Below are 27,344 nucleotides of genomic sequence, written 5' to 3'. Positions count from 1 at the left end.
TGGGCCCCCTCCACTGCTCTAAGGATCCCCCACAAATGCTGGGCCCCATGAATTTGTCATGCCCCCCCCCCAACAGCGCCCCGGGTTTTAATATAGATAAATACATTGCATGTAATTTTTTGCATTTTATTCTGTATTTATTGCTTTACTTGACAGGTACGGTGCACACACAACATAAGAAAGTGTAAATGACCAGATGTTAAAAGGCAGTCTACAAATTGAAAGTGTCTTGAAAAGAAAGAAAAATCATCTAAATAAATACACAAATAATCTAAAACGTTAATAAAACAGTAGAAAAAGTGCATTTAAGTGTAATACAATGCATGCAATACAATATGTAACCGGGGCCAATCTATATTACGTATAACAATTCTAGTACTAGATAAATAAATAAAAATATCCTCTGGCAGTGAAGCAGTAGGAGGCAGGTACAGCAGCGTTCAAATGTGTGGCTGTTTTTATCACATCTCTGGAATCTTTCCTTAGTTCTAGTCAAGTATTTTCAGTACCTAACCGTAACATGTTTTAATAATTCTCTAAACTGAGTTATTCTGGTGGATAAAAACTGAAATTGCAAAATGATAAACACATGCAATGAGCAGTTAAAATCTAACTTTAACACCCACACATCTAGAAGTGCTGATGTGAAACATAGCCTTGGTTTGAAAATGTTGAGATTACACATATGGGTCCGATCAAGTGAAAGTGAACATCAACATGAAAAGTAAATTTGCACACATCATTTATCAAGTGGGCTCATTTTTAGCTAAAGATCTCTATTTTATGGAACTGTTCTCCTTTTTAAAAAACCACTTACACATACAGGAGAAGTTCTGAACCTTCTGCTAGGCTGCATTAAATGAACAAAAAGACATGCAAAAGACTGTCTATTACTTTGAGAAATGAAAATTCTGAATGATGAAGTTTGTGAATTCATACACCGGTCACATTTAAACAGACTGTGTAAACTGTTACTGAGAAATGACTATTTGTAATTTACCTATATCAGTGTAAGGTTCGTTGGTGGTTAATAGTTCATTCTTTATAAAATGAGACTGCAGGGTGGAGACGGATTTCTTCTCACTACAGTGCTTTACTTTTCATGTACCATAACTGCTACCACAACACTTCCTGAAACGTCATCTCACATGACTGAACCAGCCAGTCAGGAACTAACTGCACCCAGATTGGTAAATGCAAGTGATTTAGAAGAGGCACATTCAACAGGTTATTTTAGCTGCTTATGTACAACAAATAAAAATAATTAAATATGTTTATGTGTAAATAATTATTCTACAACATAAATGTAAATAGTTATTTGTGTAAACACTGTCAATATATTTTTTTAACAAATACATGACTTAACTTATTCCTTGTAATTTATTCCATTGTTAAACTTTACATTCCTTCAACATAAATTATTTTAACTTCTGAGCCTGACATCAGTATGGACCACCACAAGTTGTTAATAACACTGTGTTGGTATTAAATACGTTCAATAAAGCATTGTGATTACATCTGGGTTGTTGTTTTAAAAAATAAGTCAACATTTTGGGTGATGCATACAATGGTAAAGAGTCATCCATGTGTTACTATGGCAACCTGTCCGTGTATTACCACATTCTCATGTCAATAAAACAGAGACTTTTCAATATTTTACCCCAAAATGTATTTTCAGCATAGCTGAACCAAATATCTAAAAGGTTTTGTCCTACTTGATAGCAATTTCTGTTGAGAACCACATATTTTGAATGTTTTGAAGCTTAAAAAATTGACGCCTGTTTCAAATCCACGCGTTACCGAGCAGTAATTTGACATTTTTCACCTAAAAATTTTATCTCCCCAAATTTTGTTATATATAATGTTGAAGTACTTATAAATACCTACTCAAATATGTATCATACATGCATATAAGTTACTCTGCTTACATGACAAAGACAGTTGAACATGAAATGTGTCCATGTGTTATCACTTGATCGGACCCATATTTATAATTTGACACATTCAAAGTGTATATTTGCGATTAGTTTGAGAAAAGAGCACAGTACAGTATCATGTCATTTTGCATTTTTCAGTGAAGATGCTCAGAGCTACAGCAGACTTTTAGTTTTGAAGTATTGCGTGGCCTCAGTCCAACTCTTCACCTTGAAGTATGCAGCGCTATTATGCACAATCAGTACTGATAATGGAACCAGGCAACAAATCCCTTATCTTCATCCATTCAAATGTTAGGTCAATAGGACGAGTACTTATTAAAGTTCACATGCTGTTCAGTTCCATCTTCTGTATTCTCATTCCTGCTCAACTTTATTTTCTTTTAGTCAGCCTATTGTGGTCCCTCATTTTTCATTTTCCATATACATCCATACCAAAAAAATTAAAAATACATAGAGGTTTTTTTTTTAATCAGTGTTACTATTCAGTCATCATCACATGTTTTCAGATACTGTCTGTGTGTGTGGCACTTCTTAAAATCTACAATTTGCCAAAAATGTCAGATATATACTGTCCTACAAATGAGCTATCTGCATGTACGGCATCCCACAATGCATTACATCATCTTCTTTTTTGTCTAATGCAGAGATTATCATTTAAGGCGCATTAACAGCACCTTCTCTGCTGGAATTATATATTAATAGGAATTCCCTATTAAATATGAATGTACAGCATGGAAATTTATGCAGAAACCGACAAGTGAAACAGGGGAGTCAAGCAACTGCATGTGTCCTTACAAGTATGTAACACTTCTCTGGTTGGTTTGTTATGATATTTTTACATAAATGATGATTTGTAACAGACACAGCTTATCCATATGAGCATCTGACACTGGCATGTCATATCAACGATGATTTACAGTACATCAGATGATTTCACAGATGTTTTTTCTGTCAATATTTGCCAGTTGATTGTTTCCATGGTAACTGGAGATCGGATGGTGATGCACTGTGTATTACTACAGGACGTATCATGTTAGTATATATGTATGCAGTATGGAGTGTGTGGGCTCCAGTATGGGATCTGAAAACATAGATCTGTGGTTCTCAGATGGTCCTGCCTTAGGACATATTTGGTCATCAAGTTGCAACCTACTTTTACAGAATTAAATCTGAGCTTTGTGTTAAACAACACATTTTCCTGATTGCATTTAGACACCAATAAAATGAGTCAAAATCACATCTACGCAGCTGTGTTTACTTATAAGACAAGTAAAACCAACAAAACCAGATTTGATATTTTAATTCTGACATGTCACACACTTGGGTTTTAATCCGTTTTTATTGTCAGTTTTTGTAAATCCATATTTAACACACTCAGGGTCACACTATGGGTGCTGCAACATAAACTTAGTTTGTGATCTGTCAATCAAATGTCAGACAGCTACTGCACGTCTGTCAAAAAAGTCTAACATTAGACTGCATTTAAAGCAAAAGAAAAACAAGTAAAAAGTGCATTTTTATCCAAGATTATTTATTTATTTTTTCAACAACACAATCCACATCCCACTTGGAAAGAGTCTGCGACCCTCTTTTGGGTCATGACCCACCCCTTGAGAAACCCAGCCATAGACTAATTAGTGGACAGAGGAGGCCTAGATCTTGGCCTTTTGGAACTGGAAGTGACCATATTTGGACAAAGGGGGTGGAACTGCAGAAGCCTGAGGGGTCAGAGGTCAGCTAATGCTCAGCACTACCATACTGACCCAGTAAGCGTAACAATAATAATAATAATAATAATAATAATAATAATAATAATAATAATAATAATAATAATAATGATTTAATCCTTTCTAAAGCACTTTTCAACTTCGTTATTCAACCTGAGGAAAAATATAGAGATACCAGCTTGCAGAGACTGACTGTGTCTTAAAGTCATGTGGCTGCTGCTGAAAGAAGTTGTACTCCTTGCCTGATTTCTGCTTTGATATAAAATATAGATTATATAAAAGTGTAGGATGTCAAGAACTGAAAAATGCACTACTTTGACTGTAGCTAATCCTGATTTGAGCACAGTCAGGTTTAAGTCTACACTGTGTCTGTATGTGAATATCTAAGCATTGTGGAATATTTCATTTTATTGTTTTTTTGTTTTAATGTACCTATTCTATTGTTCTATGGACATCCCTATAAATTGTTCTTCATAAAATGCCTTTATTAATATTCCTGACATTCACATTGTCAGTGGAAACAGCCTTTATTTGACTGTTTCAGTCGTGGTGAGTCTTTGCTCTACATTTTCAGACCCACATGTGACGACGCCTGTGATGTACAGTACGTGAAGTGAAAGTATTTTGGAGGCATTAATACTTCAGTGCATATGCTAGATAGGCAGTGAACAGCTGCAGCCCTGTTGGTTTATTTATGTTTGTTATGTTTTTTCGGTTGCTGAAGGTTTGGTCTGTTCATCTGTGGTTTCAGAGCTCAATCCCACACATTCTCTCATTGTTTTATTGCACAAAACAAACTCCGTACTGCATATTAGAAATTATAAACATGGCTTTTCAGATAAAACAAACAGTCTTGTCTTGCTAAGTAGTGGATTTTTGTATTTTTACTAACATGCTGTCCACACTCTGTCTTTTGTATCTGAGGTAATAAGCCACTCTGCAGTGTTTCTGTTATGGTCCTTCCCGCTGGCTTCGCCTCGGCCTGTTCGCTGTTTTCACTCTTTGTCTCTGTTAAAGATTCACGGCGTCCTTCAGTCGTCACTTGTGCTCTCTCACTCCCGACAAGAGGCGTTGGGTGGAGGTTCATGGCAGAGGAAAGCAGTAAAAGCCAGGCTAGGGCACGTGGTCCTCTGAGAATGCTTTAACTGGCAGCCAGTGCTTCTCTCATCACGACTCTGACTCATGCTCTCACTCGATGACAAACCCTCTGGTGTCACTGTAATGACCCTCATGGAGATAGCACAGCTTGTACATTTCAGCCAAATGAGGAAGATTAATTATACATTGTCCATGTGATTACACCTGCAATTAAAGATTATTTCATTATTGACAAGTCTGCCAAATAAAAAACAAATATAAGGTTGAGACAAGTGAGAAGCTGAAACCAGGATATTATTTTCCTGATATTTGACTGAAAACATTCTTTGAAGGACTTACTTTTCACAGATTATTGTTTTATGTCAGTAAAACAAGTTAATTACATATTTATTTCTCTCACAAATGCGTAGCACATACAAAGTCTATAAGTAGTGTTGAGGACGCCAGCATTATACCATATCCTTTAATGCTTATTTGTGATGAACTAGTAGGATTTAAAGACAAGGGACAATATATTACTGCAATTATACCATGTACAGTCGTGCAAAAAAATATTAGACCACCCTTGTTTTCTTCAATTTCTTGTTCATTTTAATGTCTGGTACAACTAAAGGTACATTTGTTTGGACAAATATAATGATAACAGCAAAAATACCTCATAAGAGTTTATTTTCAGAGCTGATATCTATCCATTTTCCATGGTTTTCTTGATAATAACCAAAATCACTTCAGTTCTTACATCAGTAGCTATTGCATTGTACTACCAAAAACAATGCTTTTAGGCATTCCATGTTTTCTTTTCTGTCTGTTTTAGTCACATGATACACACAGGAGTTAGTACTTGATTGCATAACCACTGTTTTTAATGACTTTTGATGGTCTAATAATTTTTTCCACAACTATATAATCTTAAATCTATCTGTTAAATGCATGTTTCACTTCTAAATCAGTTTAAATTTTTTATTTATACGAACTCTATTTTCATAAGCTATGAAAAAACTGAACATTTAATGATTATTTGCATTATTGTTGAATCCTACTCCAAATAATAGTGACAGCATTTGACTATTAAGTTTCAGAGGCTTAAAATAAATGTGCAGCTGTCTCTTATTTCCACAGATCTCTGTTTTTCTAAAAGCTTTGCACCTTCACTTCAACTGGTTATTGATTTATCTGCCAATTAGTTGCAATGATTTATAGGTTTTTTTGTGATATTGATCATAAACTTGATTTAAATAGCAAGAAAAGTGCTTGTTTTCACTAACAAACACTCTAAAAAATCTAAAGATACTTGACTGACTTTCACAGTAGGCTAAAAACAGCAGTGAGAACCAGGAAATGTTTAAAATGTTGCATATAAAATCCCTTCCTGCCTTGAGGCTATAATGCATGTACTCATTGCAAAAATTTTACATTCTGCATACTGTAGTTTTTCGTCCATCGCAGTCGATCAGTTCAGTTGTATGTGAACATGTTTTACTGCTCACACTGTCACAGTCTATCACAAATGTTTTGCTGGCCCCGACCTTTTTCGGTATGAAGCTTTCACAAAACTTGACTGATAACTGAGCTACATTTGGTCATATACTTCCCTTTTTTGGTTGCATTTTTTACATTCCACCTGACAACTGTGAGCAGTTCTCCGAAAATAGCAAGACATCCATCACTCACGGGCTTAAAATGGGTCACATGCACTGCAGCAGCTGAAATAAAAAACATTTATTTAACAACCCAAATCCAGCACTGGGAGCTGTTCTATAATGTGGCGTTCAAGTGTCGAGGCGCTGTGTGTTGACATGAATGTGGGCGTGTTAGCAGGAGGCAGGTATGGATGTGAGAGATTCATTGTGAAGCTGTGGAAGATGTGATGATGAAGCTGCAGCAGCCTCGGTGCTCGATCCCTTCCGTTAGTGACTAGTCCCAAAGGGGAATGCTAATACGAGGAGAGGCATCCTCTTGGAATATATAACACCTCCAGCAGGCAGAGTGGGCGACCCGAGAGAGTGGCTTTATTCCCTGGAAGTGATGACTCATTAATTTATTCTCTGTTGGCTTTTCCTGAAAGCCTCTAATCCAACATTTTGTGAATTCACAACATCATGTGAATCATGATGTTGTCAGATCAAATGCATTTCACTTTTAGATTGAAATCTTTAATACACACTAATAAATGTTCATTACACAGTGAACACAGCAAATGCAAAAACTAGTTCGCAAATGAAACCACTGGAGACTTTTTTTTAAACAAATGATTAAAGTGCAATTTAGTTAATGTGGAATTTTACCTCTCCCCTTTTCAGAACACTTTCTACGACCCAGGTAATTAAATTTACATAAATACCAACATTTTTCTATTATCTATTAAGGTTGGGTGATGTGATGTTTTATACCAGGCAAAGCAGGATCATTTATAATGTGCGTTTCATTTACAGAGGTAATTTATTCTGAGTTACATAAACAAAAGGAAAATTCAGTAGAATAATTGACAAAGTGCTTCAACAGTAAAACATAGTCATATTTTAGATATAATTAAAATAAGTGCAGAGTTCATAGAATAATAAATTAGGGATGAAAGAATAATTTAAGTATTGTTAATGTGATTAAATCAAAGTACCATAGTTTATAGTGCACAAGAGTTAGTACAATGAGATTCAACACTTGGCACAGTAAGAACGAAGCTCAATCATGGAAGGAGAAATACTTTGAAGCTGAAATGAAAGATTTGAACATGTTGGACAAATGAAGCTCCAATGGTAGTTTGTTCCATTACATGTAGCAGAACTAAAGCTGAAGCTCTATGTATCTGACCCGAGTCCTGAGCACTAATCAGTTTATATAAACATATCAGAGATGTTTTCTAGGTTTAAACCATTTAGACCAGTAGAGATTAGGCAACACCAATACCACTGCAGGAGCTACACCTTAGTGTCTCTGTTATGTATTTATAGTCATACATGTTGTAGATCAGAGATTAATTCTCAAGTGATGTCAGAAATACAGCTGTTTTACAACACAACATGATTTGGGAATCACCGAAAAAGTTGAAAATATTGTCATTTGTACTTAACCCATAAAGACCCAGTGCTACTTTTGTGACAGTTCCCAAATAAATGTTTCTCTAGATTTAACCATTCTTAAGGGATTTATCACCATTTATAATATATTATCCTCTCTATTTTGCATTTTTTCAGTGCAAATCAGGTGTTTTATGACATTTAATTCACTGATCATGTACTTTAATCATCAGGTTGAGATTACATTTGAGGGTTATTTTTATTAAAAACAGAGAAAACTTAAGATAAAGCAACTTTTTCAGAAAATATATCATTAACTGAACATAAATGAAATATCTCCAACCACTGTTATTGATCCAACTCCATGGGTTTTACTGGTGAATCAATGTTGTAGAAGATGACGGTGTTTCCACGGTAACTACGGAGCCTCTGAACGTCCAAATGGGTCTTATCTGATAACCATGAAAAGATGACAAACTGAATTTTACATCAATTATCTACATGTATTGATAGGATTAGTGGGTCCAAAGTTATTGAACATTTTAGATCAGTAGATGCTTTTGGACGCTGGTGGATATTTGGGTTTTTATGGGTTAAGCTACATGATTACCAGATGTGTGGACGTGATATTACATACATTGACAGTGTTTTGTCTTTCTAAGATGAAACACAAGTAAATTCTGCAGGAAATGTGTGTTTTTTTTAATTTGTTTGTTTTAAAACCATTTCTTAACTGAATAAACGGAACAGTTACTGTTACTGACATAAACCAGAACTGTGATATAAAATTACATAACCCATGATAGAGGACTTTGACCATATCACCACCTCTAATGTCTACACAGAGAAAGTCATATGAGCAAAGCTGTTCTTTTCCATTAAAGTCCACATTCATCCACTGCAGCACATTAATGGTACATTTCCAGGCAGCAGCTTCCTCATTAGCCTGCTGCTCTAATCTCTTAACTCCTGCTGTGAAACATAATCGGAAAGATCCAAACAGCCTAGAAAAATGTGTATGTAACAAAATGTGACTGCAGTGCAGAAAAACACTAGATGTGACTGTGGGGGTGAGTTCAGGTTTTAACAGAGGAAGATGCACTGCATTGTAGTGATGCTTTAAATTTCCTTCAACACCTCGGTAGTGAAAAAATGCCGTCGTAAATAGTGCATTGAGCCGATGGTGTCATTCACTGGCTTTCACAGGGTTGAGCAGCTCAGATTTATGTCTCATTTTTGTCTGGTGTTTATCAGCATCGCAAATTTTGAACTGTCTGAAGGAAAACATAGAGAATACTTTTATACTCCAACGCTATTTTACTTTTTAAAATATTGTGAAGACAGTGTCAGAGTGAAATGTGATGTTGTTTGTTTTGTTGTTTAACAGAGGGTCTCTTAACATCACCAATATGTTTTGCTTCTGCAGAGGCTGCCAATGGGAACGTCCCCGCAGGGCAGCGACCCCCGCCTCGGATCCGCAACGTCCAGATCAACAACCAGATCGTCAAACTGAAGTACTGCTACACCTGCAAGATCTTCCGACCACCTCGAGCGTCTCACTGCAGCATCTGTGACAACTGCGTCGGTAAGGAAACACTTTGTGATCTAAAGTAGAGAGACAGCCCACTGAAAAGTTTCAATTTTTCAGAAATAGAAAGGTGAGTAATGTTTTCATAAATGGGAAAAATAGCTCGCTGATGTGATGTTTATCGCTGAAGTCAAGACCTCATTTTCCTCTCCGCGCTCATTTGTCAGAGTGATGAAATTATTTCAACATCATAGCTTTATAAATAAACATTAGTCTAAGGAGACAAGGTGCAGAATTGGTGAAAATCTGAAACTAATGGCCTGAAAACATCACAGGCGATGTTTTTTTTTTTTCAGGCTTTGAACTTTGAGAGCTTGTGTGAGTCAGTGTGAGTCTGTTACGGTGCATGATGATTGAAGAATGCTTTTGAAGGCAGCGCAGACTCATAGGTGATATGAGAGGAGACTATGGAGGCTCAGTGAGGGAATAAACGCTCAGTCACTGTGAACACTGGTTTCTCTTTGTTCATCTACAGTAGAAACACACACACATAGTCCAAGCATGACACAGCAGCAGGCCTTACCTTCCTCAACTTCAGTGTACGAAGGAACAGTCCTATGCACATAACAACACAACTCACAACTGATATAGGTTTTTTACCTGCTATTTTTTGTTCATTTGTCAACTTTTTTTAAAAGGTTTAGTGTGTAAGATGTTAATACTCCTCACCTCACCCCTTTACAGCCATGGCTAGATAAGTAAAAGTCTTTGATGGTTTAAAGCAGAAAGAAGAAGGAGATGAAAAAGGAGATGAAAAGGAAGAAAGAAAAGGAGGAGAAAAAGAAGGAAAAGGAGGAGGAGATAAAAAGGAGGAGAGGTCACTTATGAGCTCAATTTGTCAGTTTGAAGAAACAAAAACCCAATAAATTTATGCACTGATTACAACTTAATTATGCATATTATTTTCTATATATAGACTAAATTGTTATGCCAAAAACTGTAAAAAAAAAAATAAAAAATGCAAAGGTACAAGAAAATGCAGTAAACACCATTTTGGATTTGTTAACGAATGTGAAACAGTAAGCTGTGTTCAAGAAACTTGAATGAAGTGACTGAATAATATTGTTTTAATCATGAGCATCCAGATGGTTTTCGACCTCTAAATTTTACCCTCTGTAGAGAATCATGAAACAGCCACTTCAATGAAATGTTACACCTACACCAGCTCTTCATAAAACCCATGGAAAAAGCTATTTTCTAACTAGAAATACACTGAGAGTCAATGGAAATGCATTTGCATTCCTGTGAAACTTCATTATCTGGGTGCAGCAGTGTCTGGTGGCGAAAAGCGTAAAGTATAAAATGTTTATTTCTGTTGTCCATTTGAACCTGCCTGCCTTTCATCAGGCTCTGCTTCAATGGTAGAAGAGGTGACGGAAAATCATAAAGTGTCTATATTTAGACTCCAGCTGAGAGCTGTCTTTGAGGAAAAGGCTGAAGCTGATGTATCGGTGGTGTATTTTTAACACTCGTTTGATTTTCAGATTCATAATGGCTGTTTTCTACAGATCTTGCTGTCCAGCCTTCAGCCTGTTTGACTGATTTTCACATTTGTCTTGTCCTCAGACCGCTTTGATCACCACTGTCCATGGGTGGGTAACTGTGTGGGCAAGAGAAACTACCGATACTTCTACCTGTTCACCCTGTCGCTGTCTCTGCTCACCATCTACATCTTCACCTTCGACATCGTCCACGTGGCCATGCGTAAGTACCTCAGTGTCACGTCAGCGACATGTACAGTCACAGAAAAAATTATTAGACCACCCCTTGTTTTCTTCAATTTCTTGTTCATTTCAATGCCTGGTACAGCTAAAGGTACATTTGTTTGAACAAATATAATGATAACAACAAAAAGAGCTTATAAGAGTTTAATGTAAGAGCTGAAATCTAAACATTTTCTATGCATTTTCTGTGCATAACCATTGTTTTTGATGACATTTGACGGTCAAATAATTTTTTCTGCAACATGTAGATCCACAGAAAACATGAAAACCCAGGAAAGGTCATATATGACACAGGTCAACTTTGTGTGTTAAACAGATGGAAACCATATAATTGCACCAAAGGCTTACAATTATTTTATATTGTGGAAAATGTTCGTGCAGGTCATAACCAGGAGAGTAGAATATGACTAGTCTTGAAGTTACTGCACATAGAAATACCTCAAATATCTTACTAATAAGGACTAAAATTAAGGACAACCATACTTATGAGTCATGATTGTCATCACAACAAGCATGATTGCATTTAGACGTACACTGACTACAGCTATGAATACGAAGTCTCAGAAAGTGATCGAGTGCACAGTGTATTTGTATTATAATCATAGCTTATATTGGATTACAGTGCCCAAGTATTTAACATGTTCTGTTTAATTTCAGTTTTTTATACACTTGCCTCCTTGTTCTACAACGCGGTGGATAGAAGGACTGGAGGATGAGCAGCGTTTCTAGTTCTAGTCAGAATAATTAACTGCAGACGTGTTATCTTAATTCTGCTGTAATGTGCAAGAGTTGTGTCTTCTCACTAGAGTGAAAATGATTAAGGAAACAGCAGGATATTTATAAAAAAAAATCCCTGTCTTTGTTTCCAACCCTTTGTGTCTCTCTTTGTGTCTCTGTTCACAGGCTCGGTGGATAGCGGCTTTCTGAACACTTTAAAAGAAACTCCTGGAACATATCCTTTTAGTAGAAGTTGAAAACTGAGCGCATCGCAGACACTATCTTATTGGCTATAATCAGACATCTAGAGCTCAAGTAAAACTTCAAGCACATCATTTGTGAAGTAAAATTGATAAGAGCCTTCTGTCTCTGTCCTGATACTCTGTATTAGCTCCTTTTACTGTTTGTCCATGACTTTAATGATGTTATATAATCACGTCGTCGCCTTCTGTTCACTGTTTGAGTAGTAACCATGTGTCAGGCAGAAAGCATCTGTTGCTGTTTTCTTAACTCGTGCTCACTGTGCTGGAGGTGTTGGTGTGTTTCTTCACCCTGTGGTCAGTGGTGGGACTGACCGGCTTCCACACCTACCTCATCTCTCTGAACCAGACCACCAATGAGGACGTAAGTGCATCATCTTCATGTAAAGACGTTCACCTGTTACACTGAGATCTGGTTATTTACTGGTGATAACAGCAAAAACAAACCAGTGACAGTTCAACAAAACATCTTAAACTAGTTAAAATATACAGTATATCATTTGAATGGGCTAAAATAAGAACAATTATTATTAAAATATAGTGAAATTAAAAACTACAGATACAAATGATGCAATCTTAGGTTATTCTTGGTTTTCTAAATCGTATTGTAATCAACATTGTGAGTCTTTCTATCTGCCCTTTTCAGTTTTTATATATCATAGCTTTCCCCCACGTATCTGAAAAATGAACACCAAACAAAATAAGGTTTAGCTAAAACTAGTTCAAAAGTATAAATTAAAATAAAAGTACTTGTGCGCTCGTATAACTATAAATCATTGCTCAGAATATTTGGTTAAGCATAAACGAATGGGCTTAATACTGAAGGTGGTAAGAGAAATATATATATATAAACAGATTTAAAAAAAAAAAAAAAAAAAAAAAAAAAGAACAGGATGATCAAGAATAACTCAAAAGAACGCTCTGAACTCTCCCATAAAAGAAAATGGGCCAGCTGGTTACAGTTGGTCTGAATCATCATGAATCTAGTTGGCTTAGATTTCACACTGTCTTTATACAAATTAACTGTGACCTGTGAAAAGTCAAACAGCACAGTCTCATTTCATTTCCTGACAACACTGTCTCTTAAAGTGACCCAATATATCTATCTTTATTTACCTTGTGTGTTGTTATAATAAGACTTTAAAACAGACCGAAATAAGGGAGTTACAGTTGTAGTTGGTGCACAGGGATTATTAAGTACATTTTTTGGGAATGGGTCTTTAATGTGGCCAACAAGCAGCATGGCTTCACATGGCTGGAAAGATAAACATGCTTGGCTTGGATGTAAACATGACAATTTCTATGTCCACGGAGCTGTTTCCGTGACAACAGCACCGCTTTGTTCAGGGCTGAAGGACAGAGGGCTGGCAAACTGTGAGCTTGTTAAACAAGGCTATTATTTTGTAAACTAGAGCAGAGAAAGAAACTCAACTCAAATAAAAGAAAGAGCATTAAGTGTGTAGAAAAGAACTGAACCATAATGCTGGATAGACTGCCTCTGTCTAAGATTCAGTGTATGGTGCATTAGTTTATCAGTTACAAGAAATCTACTACTAATCTATTAATCACTTTTTTTATATGCACTGGGTGAATGGATTGTAACGCATCTTAAAAAAGAGGAACCTTCTCTGCCTACCTTCATGACATCAGCCTGTAGATTTATTTCTGTGTAGAGGATGTGGGTTGCAGTTTCCTGGAAAATCAGATGTACGCTCACTTCTGAGTGTGTCAACAACACAAACTGTATGTAAACATCTGATCATATGTGCCAGTGTGAGCGACAGACTACAGTTCACTTGATGACCACCGGTGTAATTCAAGATACATATAATATGAATACTGCTACATTAAAATATCTAAAAATGACTACTTCTAGCACATTTCCAAAAATCTTCAAATTTGGCACAATTCCCGAATCAAATTAATGCAACAACTGGTTGCCTTTTGGTGGTAGCCTATCTCAATGCTAATAATGCTAATTGCTGATGCTAGGTGCAGTGTGTATTAGAATGGGAAAAATGTACAGACTGGATTTCCCTGCAGGGGCAATAAAGTGAGTTATTGTTTAACTTTAACCTTTAACATACGCTAACATAAACTTTAACACAATGTTATAGTTCTTATCCTTGTATTGGTGATTCCAGGCAGCACTCTACAATACAAAGTTCAACAAGCTAGTGTTGTTCAGTTGAATGTAGTGGAACATTCTTCCTTATTTTTAAATGCATTATTATTGCTATCATCTCACCATGATTATCAACCATCAGATTATCTGCAGCTCAGGCACAGCTATGAAATCTAAGAATAGATATATTACAGGTTCGTTAGTTGTTTACATCCACAAGTTTGTAAGTCATTTGCCTCCTCCTACTTTGCTAAAATGTTGATCAGTAAATATGAAGAGTGTCCAGTGTTTCACCCTCAGCTGTTTGACTGTTAGCAGAACACCATCCAGATACTAACTGTGCACCATGGTGTGAGGTGACTGACAGTGTGAACACTGTTATGCATTTACAATAGTCTAAGTATGCAAATTTAGACAGCACACTTTACAACAGAATATTATACTGAAATAAAATGTTTCATTTTCCTATCGCTGTCCTTGGTCATATGCTGATGAAGAAAGACCGTCTGAGTGAATTATGTGCTAATGCTAAATGTTAATGCTAAATGCTGTGTGTGAATTAGGATGGGCAAAATGCAGAAATCAAATGTATCTATGGGATATTAAAGTGAGTTAACCTTTATCTAAACATGAGTCACATCATAGATTTCCATCAGCAGTGATGATGAAGAAAACTCCCATGATTCCATGCTCTTTCACAATATCGTCTACAAGTATTAGAAACATTGCCTAGTTTTAGAGAAGAGAAATAGTATTTACAGCCCAAGAAATGGAAATTAAAGAGAAAAAACACCAGTATGTGAAAGTGCACACCTTCCTTTTGCAGCTCATCCCTCTCAGTCCAAATCGAAAGATGAAATATAAATGTTGATGACCTAATGTCATGGAAAAGTGATGCCACTTTTCCAAGCTTCCTAGTTGAGACATGGAATAGAGCAGTAGATTCTGATATATATATATATATATATATATATATATATATATTTTTTTTTTTTTTTTTTAATCAGTATTTGGTGATTGCAACTGTTTTTAAAGTTATATTTAAACCTTCTACCTGTCTGAAAACAACTGATCAGCTAGATCACTAGATGCATCACAGGGTAGATGTTCTACAGCCTGAAAACACAGGCAAAGACTAAGTGTAGAAATGCAGTCTCATATCATTAATATGCTGAAATATTGCCCAGTAACATTAAAAAAAAACTATCAAATACTGCAACTTTAAGCATTTCCTGAATTTTACATATTGTACCTTTAAGTAGATCTGAATTCACATAAATGAGAGGAGTGTTCAAGGTGTTTGCCAGATCTGTTTGTCTGCATTTTAGCAATTAATTCACCCTATTTGTATCCAGTTCACTTGCGCTGAGACCAGAACACTCTTTGTAAGGGAAATGTGGCCAAAGCAGCAGGAGCAGTTTTTATTCTGCAGAGTGTGAGCATATGACAAATTGGCTGGTAATACTTTGAATGCTAATAGCGGCAGTTGGATTCCTCTCAGCAGGCTGAAAGGGTCTGATGATATCAAAACCTGCATGAATGGCTGCTCTTCTTAATATAGCTGATGATAAAACAGACCAGCTGCTGTCTGTATCTCAAATAGACGAAGACTCCTTAATGAGGAAAAAAGTATTGATTGCTTGAGCATATTATTTAGTCACCATCCAGACACAAGCATTCAGGCTGATGTGAAGCAGATGACGAGTGGAGGAGACTCAGGAGCATGAATTCACAGAGGGATTCATTTATGTTGTGTCTGTGTATACTACTTTAACAGTGTGTATACTTTATTTGAGGCTTTGTTAGCCTAGATCTAACTGCAGAGGCTCTGACATGAAGCAGGGAAGCAGCAGCGGCGGTGGGAGGCTCTAGATGGCTGAAAGCTACAGCGTGCGCTCATACTTTGTTGTAATGATTAATTTATTATTCCTCCTTTTTCTTTCCTCTGGGATGCTTGGCCTCCTTTTTTTTTCATTTAATCAGTAATGAAGCTCTGCAATGTGCACCTACAGTATAATGTTGCTCCAGAAGTTGAAACAATGGCTGTCAGCCCAGCCGCTTCAATATCTGTGATTGGCCTAATAATAGATGCATCGATACCTGCAGGGACCGGGCACGACGCCAAAAATACTACTGTGGCAGAGAGGAAGTGGGAGGGTGAGAGTGAGAGTGGGTGAGACAGAAAAAAGGGAAACATTGTGATTAAAATGGTGGAAAAAGGGTGCAACAGAAGGCACCTTGAGTGTTGTTGCAGTTCTGGTCTCCCATAGGAAGATGCATGCTCTGTCAGCTGTGTCTGCAACACCACGCAGTACAAATGCACCTTGGGGCTGAATGCTGACCTATATCTCCAGCAACTAAAATTTTTTTTTTTTTCCCCTTATGCTCTTCTGCTTCACTCCAGTGCCTCAGGGTCACCAAGTGCACAAAGTGAGGTTACTGTGTGCAGCATCAGAGGAAACTACAAATGACTTTTAAGAAAAAAATAGAGGGAAGTGCGGCACTAGGCCAAAAACATTAAAAAAGTGTTGAAGTAAAAAAAAAACCCACCAGGTGTCTGTCAAGGATAGGCTGAAGTCAAACCAACATGAAAAAACAATGATGTACTCAGGAAAAATCTGGAGAATTTAGGTTTTAATGTCGCATCCTTTTTATGCATTTGAGTACCATCTTCTTAACATACTTTGAACGCAGTTTTTAAATTATTAAGTTAATGTGTCAGGACTGATGTCCACGTCATTGATGAGTTTTACCATGCAGCTCCTGTCTGCATTATGTTTTATGCCTGTGTAACATGAGGGTTCGTTGGTGGTTAATGGTTCATTCTTTATAAAATGAGACAGCAGGATGGAGACGGATTTCTTCTTGAACACTGCTTTACTTTTCACACACGACAACTACCGCCACAACACTTCCTGACACGTACCCTCACATGACTCGACTAACCAATCAGGAGCTAGCAGTACTTAGATCAGTAAAAGTAAGTGATTTAAAAAGGCAGATTCAACAGATTATCTTAGCTGCTTGTACACTACAAATGCGAATAATTAACCGTGCAAATGTATAAATAATAATTCTGCAAACATAAATGTAAATAGTTAATTGGGTAAACACTGTCAATATATTTTTAACAAATACACGAATTAACTTATTCCTTGTAACTGACTTCACTGAGCCTTACACTTGTATGAAGACTCAAGAAAGGAATGGAAACCTGTTGGCTAAGTTGTGAGTTAATGAAGGGTTTATTATTTTATTAGAGATGCCACTTCAACAGTGTGGAATGTGATTAACACAGTTGGACACTTATTGAGTTTTCACGTCAATTCTACAAGTTACTTTAATGCAAATACTTTACTGTTCCTAGAGTTGTTCTATTCAGCTCATTTTAGTGAGTTTTTATTGTGTTCATGAGCAGACATGATGACATTTTAACTGACTCTTAATTATCACATAAATGATTTAAATGAACGCTTTATTTGTCTCTTTCTGTTCATTTTAGTGCACTATAAGCCTAACAGCAGTTTATTTATTCACCAACACATGTACACATAGTGAAGAAGAGCAGACTTTTATTGACTTTGGACCCTCAGATGCATAAAAATAAATTCTGTTTTGCAGCTTTACATTGAAGCTTTGCAAACAAAAATTGTTCAGGGAAGATTTAATATGAGTGCACAAAGCTTTTCAATGTCAACAATCTGAGATTTATGATACTGATATACACTAGTCGAAGAAGAGGTGGCTATAGATACAAGATGTTGTTAAAAGAACACCAGTCAAATATCAAATTGTGTGGAAACAGTGATGACATATCATGCAGCTGCTGTGACTATCACTGGAATGTGTGGTTGTCTCAGTTCACTTCAGTGTGGATTAGGTTGTTTGTTCACATTTTTTAAGTTGAGTGATTGCACAATCTTTCAAATGCGTTTCACTTTTACATCACAAAGTGTCTTCAGTTCATTGTTCTCTTTGTCAAACCTGTCACACAGGTACAATAAGCTCAGTTGCTTCTATCTGTCATCTACAGAACATTTGCATTATTTGTGATTTTCAAGGCCTCCGCTCCACTTTTAGACACTAAATATCACCTACAACTGTGCAGAGAAGAGCTCCAGTGTTCAAAGTGATTTAATACCATTAGTTTAGTTTGGGTGTTAAAGATTAGTTCATCAATTGCATATAAAATACATCAGATTCTTTCCTAATACCACACCACTAAATAAGTTCTGCAAATGTGCAAGTATTATCACAATATACTAAAAGGAAGAAAAGTCAAAGCAGCTATTGTGCAGTTAAATGGTCCATGTCAGTGTTATATATGATGTTTTGGATTCCTTTTACAGCTGCATTAATGTGTGTATTACATTTTATTGCTGCAGATGTTTATGGTTGAGCTCATATGAACTATTTTATACAATGTTTAATCTAATGCATCATATTCTATTAGATCATTATACTTTTGTAGAGCCATATATCTCTAAAATATAACCTTTTCGTGAGATAAAAAAAAACAAAAATAATTTTTCTTTCTGTTCACTGGTGTACAGAGCAGACGACTGTACATACTGTAGTGCTGGAGGAATGTATTCATTACTAGGGGAACCCTTTGTGTGATTTGTGTGATTCCTCGATGAATCACTGCAGTGGTTTTCATATGTAGTTTCTGTGTCGGTTCGTACCCGCCGGCACACAGATTTCCCATTAAACCAGGAATCATTAAATCACAAAAAGAATTTAGTAGGTCAAAACCAGGCCTGCGGGAATGGAATCTAAAAATGGAAATACGCTTTTGAATAAGGTATAAGCCCAGGGAAACCCTAAGGAGAACTGTGCTGCTGTAAGACTGTAGGCCAGTCCGGATGTTTGACAGGGATCGGAAAAGGTTTAGATGTGGTTTGGGTGTTGGAGGAGTCCTCACTCTGGTCCACTGATGGGTGTGTACTTTGATTTCCTCAGATTAAAGGATCCTGGTCGGGAAAAAACAGAGTCCAGAACCCATACAGCCACAAGAACATCATCAAAAACTGCTGTGAGGTGCTCTGTGGGCCGACGTACCCAAGGTAACTTTGGAAATTTGATCATAACAGTAAAGAGCTGAATTATACAGCAGTCACACAGCGGGAACATACAGCTGTAATTAAAGAACACCCATGTATAGGTGAAGTAAAAATACCAGCTTGAATGGACATGGAAATCTGGTGTGTTTCTTACTTCATTTCCTACTTTATTTTATTCCCTTCTTTTTCTTTGTAGTGCTATCAGTAGGCTCTTTTTATCAGCGTGTGTGATACATTACACTTGTAGCTTTGTCCCTTTCCTGCGTCCGGCTCTGGTGAATAATGACTCAGATGGACTTGGTGACTGATTGCTTTGTCTGGCTCTGTAGCGTCTTAGACAGAAGAGGACTGATGCAGGAGGATTCCTCTGTTTCGACGTGTGCTGATCCCACCTCTTCCTCAACCTCCACCTCCTCTTCATCGTCCGGCGGCAACAACACTGTGTCACAAACCACGGTGAGTCAAAGAGCACACACAAATGTACAGTGTAAAAAACTGAATTAACCCATACAGACCCAGTGCTACTTTTGTAGCAGTACTCAAATGAATTTTTCTCTTTTTTTTTAACCTTTCTTAACTGATTCATCACCATTTATTCTAATATTATGCTCTGTTTTTTTGCATTTTTAACCCTCCGGTATCTGGGTGCGCCTTTTAGGCACACTTTGCACTTCATGTTAAAAAACTATATATTATTTTTCACAATTTAAATAAGGTTATAGTTCAAAAGTTATTCATTTTTGCATGATCTTTAAAATTCTGGCCACCAACTAAAATTTGCACATTGTAAACAAAAGAAAATTACAAGACTAGCATCTGTCTCCCAAGTGTGCCTAAAACACACTATTTCTTCCATTTGATATGTATGATTAGAGCTGACCTTGATTTACAAAAATAAAATCAAATAAGAGCAGAAAAATAAATCAATATATAATATTTAATAGTTTGATTTATAGGTGTGCATTTTACGCACACTTGGTCACAGATGCTAGTATTTTTGTACATTTGACCTAGCGCCAAAAATAATAATGCAAATTAATCAATGTTGGAGTTAATCATTGACATATGCCAGGATGAAAAAATCAAATAATATGTGATCCACTTTTTATGTAGTATATCGAAAAAAAAAAAATTTTTTGTGTTTTTTGCATCCAAAAAAAAAGGTTTGCTTACAATACAAACACGGCATTTAAAGGGTTAAAAAATTTGACAATTATTGAGTATTTGGTATTTTTATTTACGGCTCAAGTTGATGAAATAGACAAAAGTGTAAAAGAATTAAAAACAAACTGTATGAATTTTTTTTTTTTTTTTTGACATTATTCCACAAGTGTGCCAAAAAGGCACACTTGGTGGTTAGTAAGGGCCTTGCTGGACAGGATACCAGAGGGTTAAGTATAAATCAGGTATTTTTCTATATTTAATTTATTGATCATGTAGATGTCCATAAAAGCTCAGATTAAAGTTGAGGCTTATCATATTAAAAACAGAGAAAACTGAAGAAAACTTGACTTTTTCGGTAAAATATATCATTAACTGAACATAAACCAAGTGTGTCCATCACTGTCATTGATCCACCTCCATGGGTTTTACTGGTGAATCAATGTTGTAGAAGATGACGGTGTTTCCACGTTCACTACGGAGCCTCTGAAGGTCCAAATTGGTCATATCTGATGACCAGTTATTTACATGCATTGATAAAATTAGTGGATCAACAGTAAACAGTTTAGATCAGTAGATGATTTTAGACGCTGGTGGATGTTTGGGTCTTTATGGGTTAATCCTAACAGATAATTTCATATTATACATATTGTACATAAAATACATATCGTAACTCACAGTAGATTGTTTTGTACTGTTGTTATCAATAGTACTATTTATAAAGGATTTTTCACAATTATGCTTGAGGAAATTAAATCGTTACAAATCTCAGTAACTGTGAAGTATGCATCATCTTAAAATATGCAGTGCTTTTGTTGAAGATTCACTGTGACACAAATAACTTTTTAACTTTTTTTCATGTTTTCTTGCAATTAGTTTTATTTCTAAGGGTTAAGTAGGATTACTTTTGTTTTGTTGCATATTCAAAATAAATGAAACTGAAACTTTATTTAGAACTGATTTAATCATCTTTCTGTTTATTTTATGCCACAACTATAATATAAGCCCGCCAATAGTTTATTCATGGACATACTGTATCAGAACTGCCACCACTGATTTGTTAGTCACCTACAGTTAATTTCAACAACCAATCAACTACTTTTCAGATTTTTTTATGACCGTAAACTAAATATCTTTGTGTTGTAGACCAAACGGCACATCTGCAGATGTAACCTTGAGCTTTTCAAAATACTGATTAGCATTTTTCACCTTTTTTCTGATGTTTTATAGACCAAACAAATCTGTTAGCTGAGAAAATAATCAGAAATTCAGCACTGAAAATAACCAGTAAAAATAACACTCAGTGCATTTGAAAAATGGATAAGAATAACAATGAACACAGGAAAGAAAACATTTCAAAATGTATGTTTTTGTTTAGATCAGTTGAATATTACAAAGTGGAAAACAATGTGGAAAATGTGATGAAATATGCTTCTTTCATTTCATTTCTTTTTTTTATTAGTTTCTTCTAGTTGTTTTTATGCAGGCAAATGGAGGGGATTGTTATGATTTTGTTAAATAAATGCAACATGATTAGGATCAGATTATGTACTTCTGAAAGTCTAGTCCTGTATGCATTATCACTATAAATGTAAACGTAAGTGACTACATTTGGTGCTTTAGATTAAGATTATTGCGGTGTTTTCATGTGTCTCACTGTAAATTTGCATTTTTTTCCCAGCATGCTATCCTCTGCCTACAGAAACCCACAGCTCCACTCATCCCTAATGAGCACACACCTGATGATGCCAAGCCGAGTATCGCTGCCTCAGCAGAGAAAAGCTCTTCCCCCAAAGAGGAGCATCCCCCCGCTACCAAGGTCCCGCCCCTGGCTTCGCCCGAGACTGATGCAGAGACATCCATCGCCAAGGACAAGACCCATTAGCTGCATGAGGGGGCGGCTCCTGTCCTCGGGCCCTCCCTCAGCATCCTGCACGGTCAGGAAATGAAACGTTAACAATCAATCTCTGATTACTGCGCGGGTGACTCAGTTATTCGTTGACTCCTGCCCTACATTCCACCAGAGGAGCAGAGTTACTGCAGCAGCTCCTCCTCTTCCCTCCTCTCGTCTCCTGTAGCCGCAGAGCTGTTTGATTGACATTTACTCCTGAGGGAGGAGGGTGACTTAGTGGGAAGTCAGCAGATTCCTCTGTGTCCTGAACACTGCATGGAAAAGACCCAGAGGGGAACACACTGCTGGAGAAACTGCAGAGAAACGTCACCTGTGGGCTCTCTCTGATTATCAGTACTACTTTTTTTGTTTATTTAAAATGGCATTTATTGTGAGAGGCCAGTGCAAATATACTCTTATGTCTGGCAAAGACAATATTACTTCTGGACATGTGTAAAACTTCATACGTAGTCAGTTTTTGTTGTGCACATATAACATGCCCTATGCAAATCATAAGAGGGATGAATAAGCAGCGTTTTGTGAGTAGAAGGGTTACATCTGAGTACACAGGGATGTCCAGGCAGGGGGAAGACATGCAAATGTTAAGCTGTATTTTCTAGAGCTGGGTACCAGACTTCAATAGTTTTATGCTTAGATACAGTTGAGTAGCGTAAAATACCTTCTTCTAAATCTGATTGTACAAAGAAAGGCTGGTTATCGGCCGTGTAATGTAATGTTACACACATATTATTTCCAATTAATAACCTAAAATCTCATTATGAACCAAAACAATTTTCACACTTCTCATAGTTACAAAAGATCTGAAACAATGTGTTTTGCGCAGAAAAGCATCTGTGCAAAACCAACGTCCTCATGTCTTTTTGATTTAATGGATTTGAGTGGAAGGTAAGAATGCATGGTTTTGGTATTGAATGATACCCAGCCCTAGAAAGGTCCTAAAGGCTCCTTCCAGGCAAGTAAAAATCTACCTTTTATTCTGTTATTGCTGCATTCAGTACTGTTGATATGTGCATCTTTTTTAGAATAAGTGATCTGGTCCAGACGACGCCTGTCCTTCCGTTTTTATACCGTTGAGGATGTAATGCGACGACAGCTGAAATCGCTTCACACACAGTGCAAGTGTTGAGTGTGTGAGTAAAGGCCTGACTTCTGATGATCGCAGACACTAGTAACAGTGCCTTATCACAACAGTTGCACTTTAAGATGCAACTGAGGTCAACCAACAGAGAAGATGTAGTGTACTATAAACACAGTTTTAAATGAGAAATGCCAACATTCATACACTGTTTAGTCCAGCGGTTCCCAACCTGTGAATCTAAACCCACGAGAGTTTTATGTGGTCTGAAATGATTGAAACAGCTGCAAACAAAGGTGGACCGAGCAGGATTTGTACTGAAGACGGTGCTTATGTGGCATGTATGTAATAATTAGACTTAGTAAAATTATGTCTTAAATCAAACCTGTATTTAAGACTAAAAAATCCTTGAGATTTCTGTCATTTACAATTACGTTAAGATATAGAGATGAGAAATTTATAGACAAAACATGCAGAATTACCTAACTGTAATGAGTTTTTATGGGTAATAATAGATGTTTGTTTTTTTTTTTTTTCAGGCAGTATTCAAAAAGAGGGATAAATTACATTTTAACAACTATGAAAGCCCATTTCCTTGACTGTGTTTGGGGGAAAAAAAATCTTGTAAATCAGAACAGTGTTTCAGAACACTTTCACTGCTCATTTGGTTTGGATTTTCAGACTATTAAATTTAGTCCGAAGCAAACGCACAGGTATTAACCCTCCACTGGACCAAACAGAGGTGGTCCCTGTCGCACTTTTGGACACTCAAGAAATAACACTCTTTTTTTTGCATCTCGTGTGCATATATATCAGCATCCAAAGAGCACCTCAAACAAAAAAAACACAATTTGAAGGCACTTTTTCCAGCATTTTTTGTCACACTTTTTTGGATAGTTAAGACTTTCAGACAAATCTCAGGAAATTACACAAAGCTATTGCAGCAAAAAAAAACATCAAAGAAGAAAAACAATCTGAAAACAGAGGATGCTTAAAAAAAAAAAAGCAGTTTAGACAACAGCATACATAGATGATGACATCAGCATCATATGGAAGTAAAACTAACTGGACCAAATATATGCAATGTACCTATAACCTTGTTTCAGATTTTCAGCTACAAAAATGCTCGTGAAATCTTGCCTTAGTATCTGAAGATAAAAAAAAAATCATGAAAAAGCGATAGCTCAAAAAACAGATACTATGTAAAAATTTTAGATACAAAAAAACATCTTATTATTTCAAGCTTCTAGATCCTTATTATCAGATACTAACTCCTAGTTTGGACTTACAGGAGCTTTTTTTGTCATCACAGTGACTGAAATGGGCCTCCATAGGGATCTATAATCTGTGATAAGTCACGTTAAGTACATCTGCACTCAGGTCTAGGTTTATACTTTTGCCACAGCATTAACCTGTACCTTTAAGAACAATCAATTAAAGACAAAGTGAATTTGTTGTATTTAATATTGTTGCCACTATGATGTAGTAATAACCAGTAAAGGAAAGACGAAATATGGACTTTTTTTGGACATTTTTACCAGGTTTTCACTTGTGGACTAGAACAATTAAACTATTATCTCTGTATTGATAGAATAAGATTAAAAACAGGAGCCCTCGGATAGTTTTAACGCTTCATTATTTCATTATTTTGTGGGTTTCAGATCCTCATGTTGGGAATCACCGAGTTAAACTAAATGAAGCAAAAACTAAGCATAGCCATTGTTAAATTGTACATAGTTTTTGCAGGTATAAATGTACTGAAATCCTCTTAGCAGATGAGTGAGGAGGACAGATAAGCAGCATGGTTTTTTTAAGATATGTGTGATCAGTGTTAGTTATTCTGCCTGTGAGCTTGTGCACCTCCTCCTGTAAATCACACCACAGCTGATCTTCCTGAGAGACGTCTCTTCTCCTGCCGATCTCTGCCTTCTCCCCCTCCGTAAAAAAAAAATATCTTTCAGATTAAACTCCCTCTCCTGTCTCCTCTTTCCCCCCTGCACTTTTACTGTGACAGTTATCCCTACGCTCAAGGCCGAGCAGCTTCCAGCAGACTCATTATCGCAGAGAAGGAGGGAGATGTGTTCAGTCGTTTCTTTTCACACTATTTTTCACACATTTTGGTTTGGTTATGGAGATCGCTCGAGGGGACAGATTTCACACAAAGATAATCGAGAGACGGTGAAGCTAATTCTTACTATTTAAATGATGTTAGCTGATAGCGAGAGTTTGTATTAGTGATTGTGTTGTATGCAAGACAGACTTAGTGTTTGTGAAATATACTTGTGTAGAAATCCTAGTGTGTCACCAGTATTGCATCAGACTTTGAGATCTGCCCAAGAATATTTATTATTAAATTTAAAAAAAAAAGTCTTAAATGCTCCTAAATAACTTCAACTCTTATTGGCAGGATTGCTCCCTTATTGTACGACCAAACAAACACATGAACAGGAATGGTTACATGAAGGATTATAGGAGCAGTATATGGATGTATATATACAGCTGTAATGACGGCTGTAGGGTTATTTTTATTGTAACATGTGCCTGCCAGTTTAAGAATGAAAACCAACTGACAGGAAAAAGATTAATGTAGACCTGAAACAACCAGTATAATCTATTTATTGACCCGTGTGTTTTTTATCTGGATTAATCAACTGTTTCAGAAAATGGTTAAAAGTTGATATGTTCAGTTTTGATAAAAACCCAAAGAGCATCCAAGAAGGTGAATAATTTTATAAATCTGCAGCCAGTGAATTTTTTTTAATCTTTTTTTTTTCCAACTATAATTTACTTTCTGAAGTATTTATTCAAATGGTTGCAGATTATTTTCTCTTACTGTATTTCAGCTCAAGGTTAAATCTTTTACCTCTGTTTACTTTGTCTCCAATGCACTCAGTTGAGACCAGTAAAGATTAATGACACATCTGTATTAATAGATGCTGTATATTGTGTTGCAATAGTTTGTGTGAGCTAAAGAAATGTAACATTTGTTGGAAAAACTCTCGAGGAAATGTTGATTTTCCAATATGAAGTACTAAACCACGGCCAGTTTCTGTGGCTGAACTCGGTGGGTTGTGTTTGTGGAAAGTATCTGAAGGCTGTTTGTTGTATTATTTGCTTGTCACTGAGAAGCAAGAATGTATTTGATTGATATTAAAGAAGGGACGTTTGTGTTTCAGAGCAGATTTTAAAGGGACTGACTGGCGAACCTCAGTTTTTAGCTCTGTGAGTCTGCAGAGCGACCGAGCTGAGTTCTTGTATGTATGATTTCTGTATTACATATGACATAATCAGATCTGAATGCTCTGATCAACCTATTAAATTGCATTATGTATACAGATACAGAACTATACCATCGAAGGAATTCTTATTTATGTTCACTTTGTTTAGTATCAACACTGTGATTCTATGTATTTCATTCAATTTACTTCACTTCTTTTTACATGATCAATGTGTCTGGTAAATAAACAATAATGCCTTATTATCATGTGTCTTTTTAAAGGAGTTTTTTTTTTTTTTTCATATGTAACTCTGCTCACCTGACTGTATCTGCACTCCCTCAGTTTATGAAATATTCATATAGAAGCGCCAAGAATAATATCGAACACTACAGGACTGTAATTTCTCTACCGGTACATCAGCCTTGGGATATTTTGTTTTCAAGAATAATGAATTAGATATCCATCAGAGGTTGTCTGTCAACACATGCGATGTAGCCTGTGAGTGTTTACATCTTTCAGCAGGTTGTGAAGCGGATTATGATCATTTGTGCAACTGTGTCGAAAGTAACGCTTAATTTTCTTCATAATGTGGGTGGAAGGTATGTGGGAAAAGAGGGATCCAAGAAAACACTACTGCAGTGTCTTTACATGCTTGTATTTCAGCAGAGTGTTGTTATTTTGGTTAAAAATAAACTAAAATCACAGTGGGAGGAATCTCTTCAACA

General features: G+C 36.3%; 1 protein-coding gene across 2 annotated transcripts in view; it reads left to right on the top strand.

Annotated features, from left to right (window-relative positions):
• zdhhc9 (zDHHC palmitoyltransferase 9) overlaps positions 1-26,882 on the top strand; it is a 40,024-nt gene extending 13,142 nt beyond the window's left edge. For both annotated transcript variants that reach the window (XM_030145209.1, XM_030145208.1), the window contains 7 exons: positions 9,203-9,361; positions 10,931-11,068; positions 11,992-12,040; positions 12,327-12,429; positions 19,153-19,256; positions 19,583-19,709; positions 22,096-26,882. In XM_030145209.1, coding sequence (XP_030001069.1) covers positions 9,203-9,361; positions 10,931-11,068; positions 11,992-12,040; positions 12,327-12,429; positions 19,153-19,256; positions 19,583-19,709; positions 22,096-22,299 — 884 coding nt within the window. In that variant the 3' untranslated portion in view covers positions 22,300-26,882. The remainder of the gene's footprint in view (positions 1-9,202; positions 9,362-10,930; positions 11,069-11,991; positions 12,041-12,326; positions 12,430-19,152; positions 19,257-19,582; positions 19,710-22,095) is intronic.
• Positions 26,883-27,344: the final 462 nt, after the last annotated feature.

This window comes from Sphaeramia orbicularis, chromosome 10, assembly GCF_902148855.1.
Source record: "Sphaeramia orbicularis chromosome 10, fSphaOr1.1, whole genome shotgun sequence".
Classification (NCBI taxonomy): Eukaryota; Metazoa; Chordata; class Actinopteri; order Kurtiformes; family Apogonidae; genus Sphaeramia; species Sphaeramia orbicularis.
This window is presented reverse-complemented; position numbering and strand designations above follow the sequence as displayed.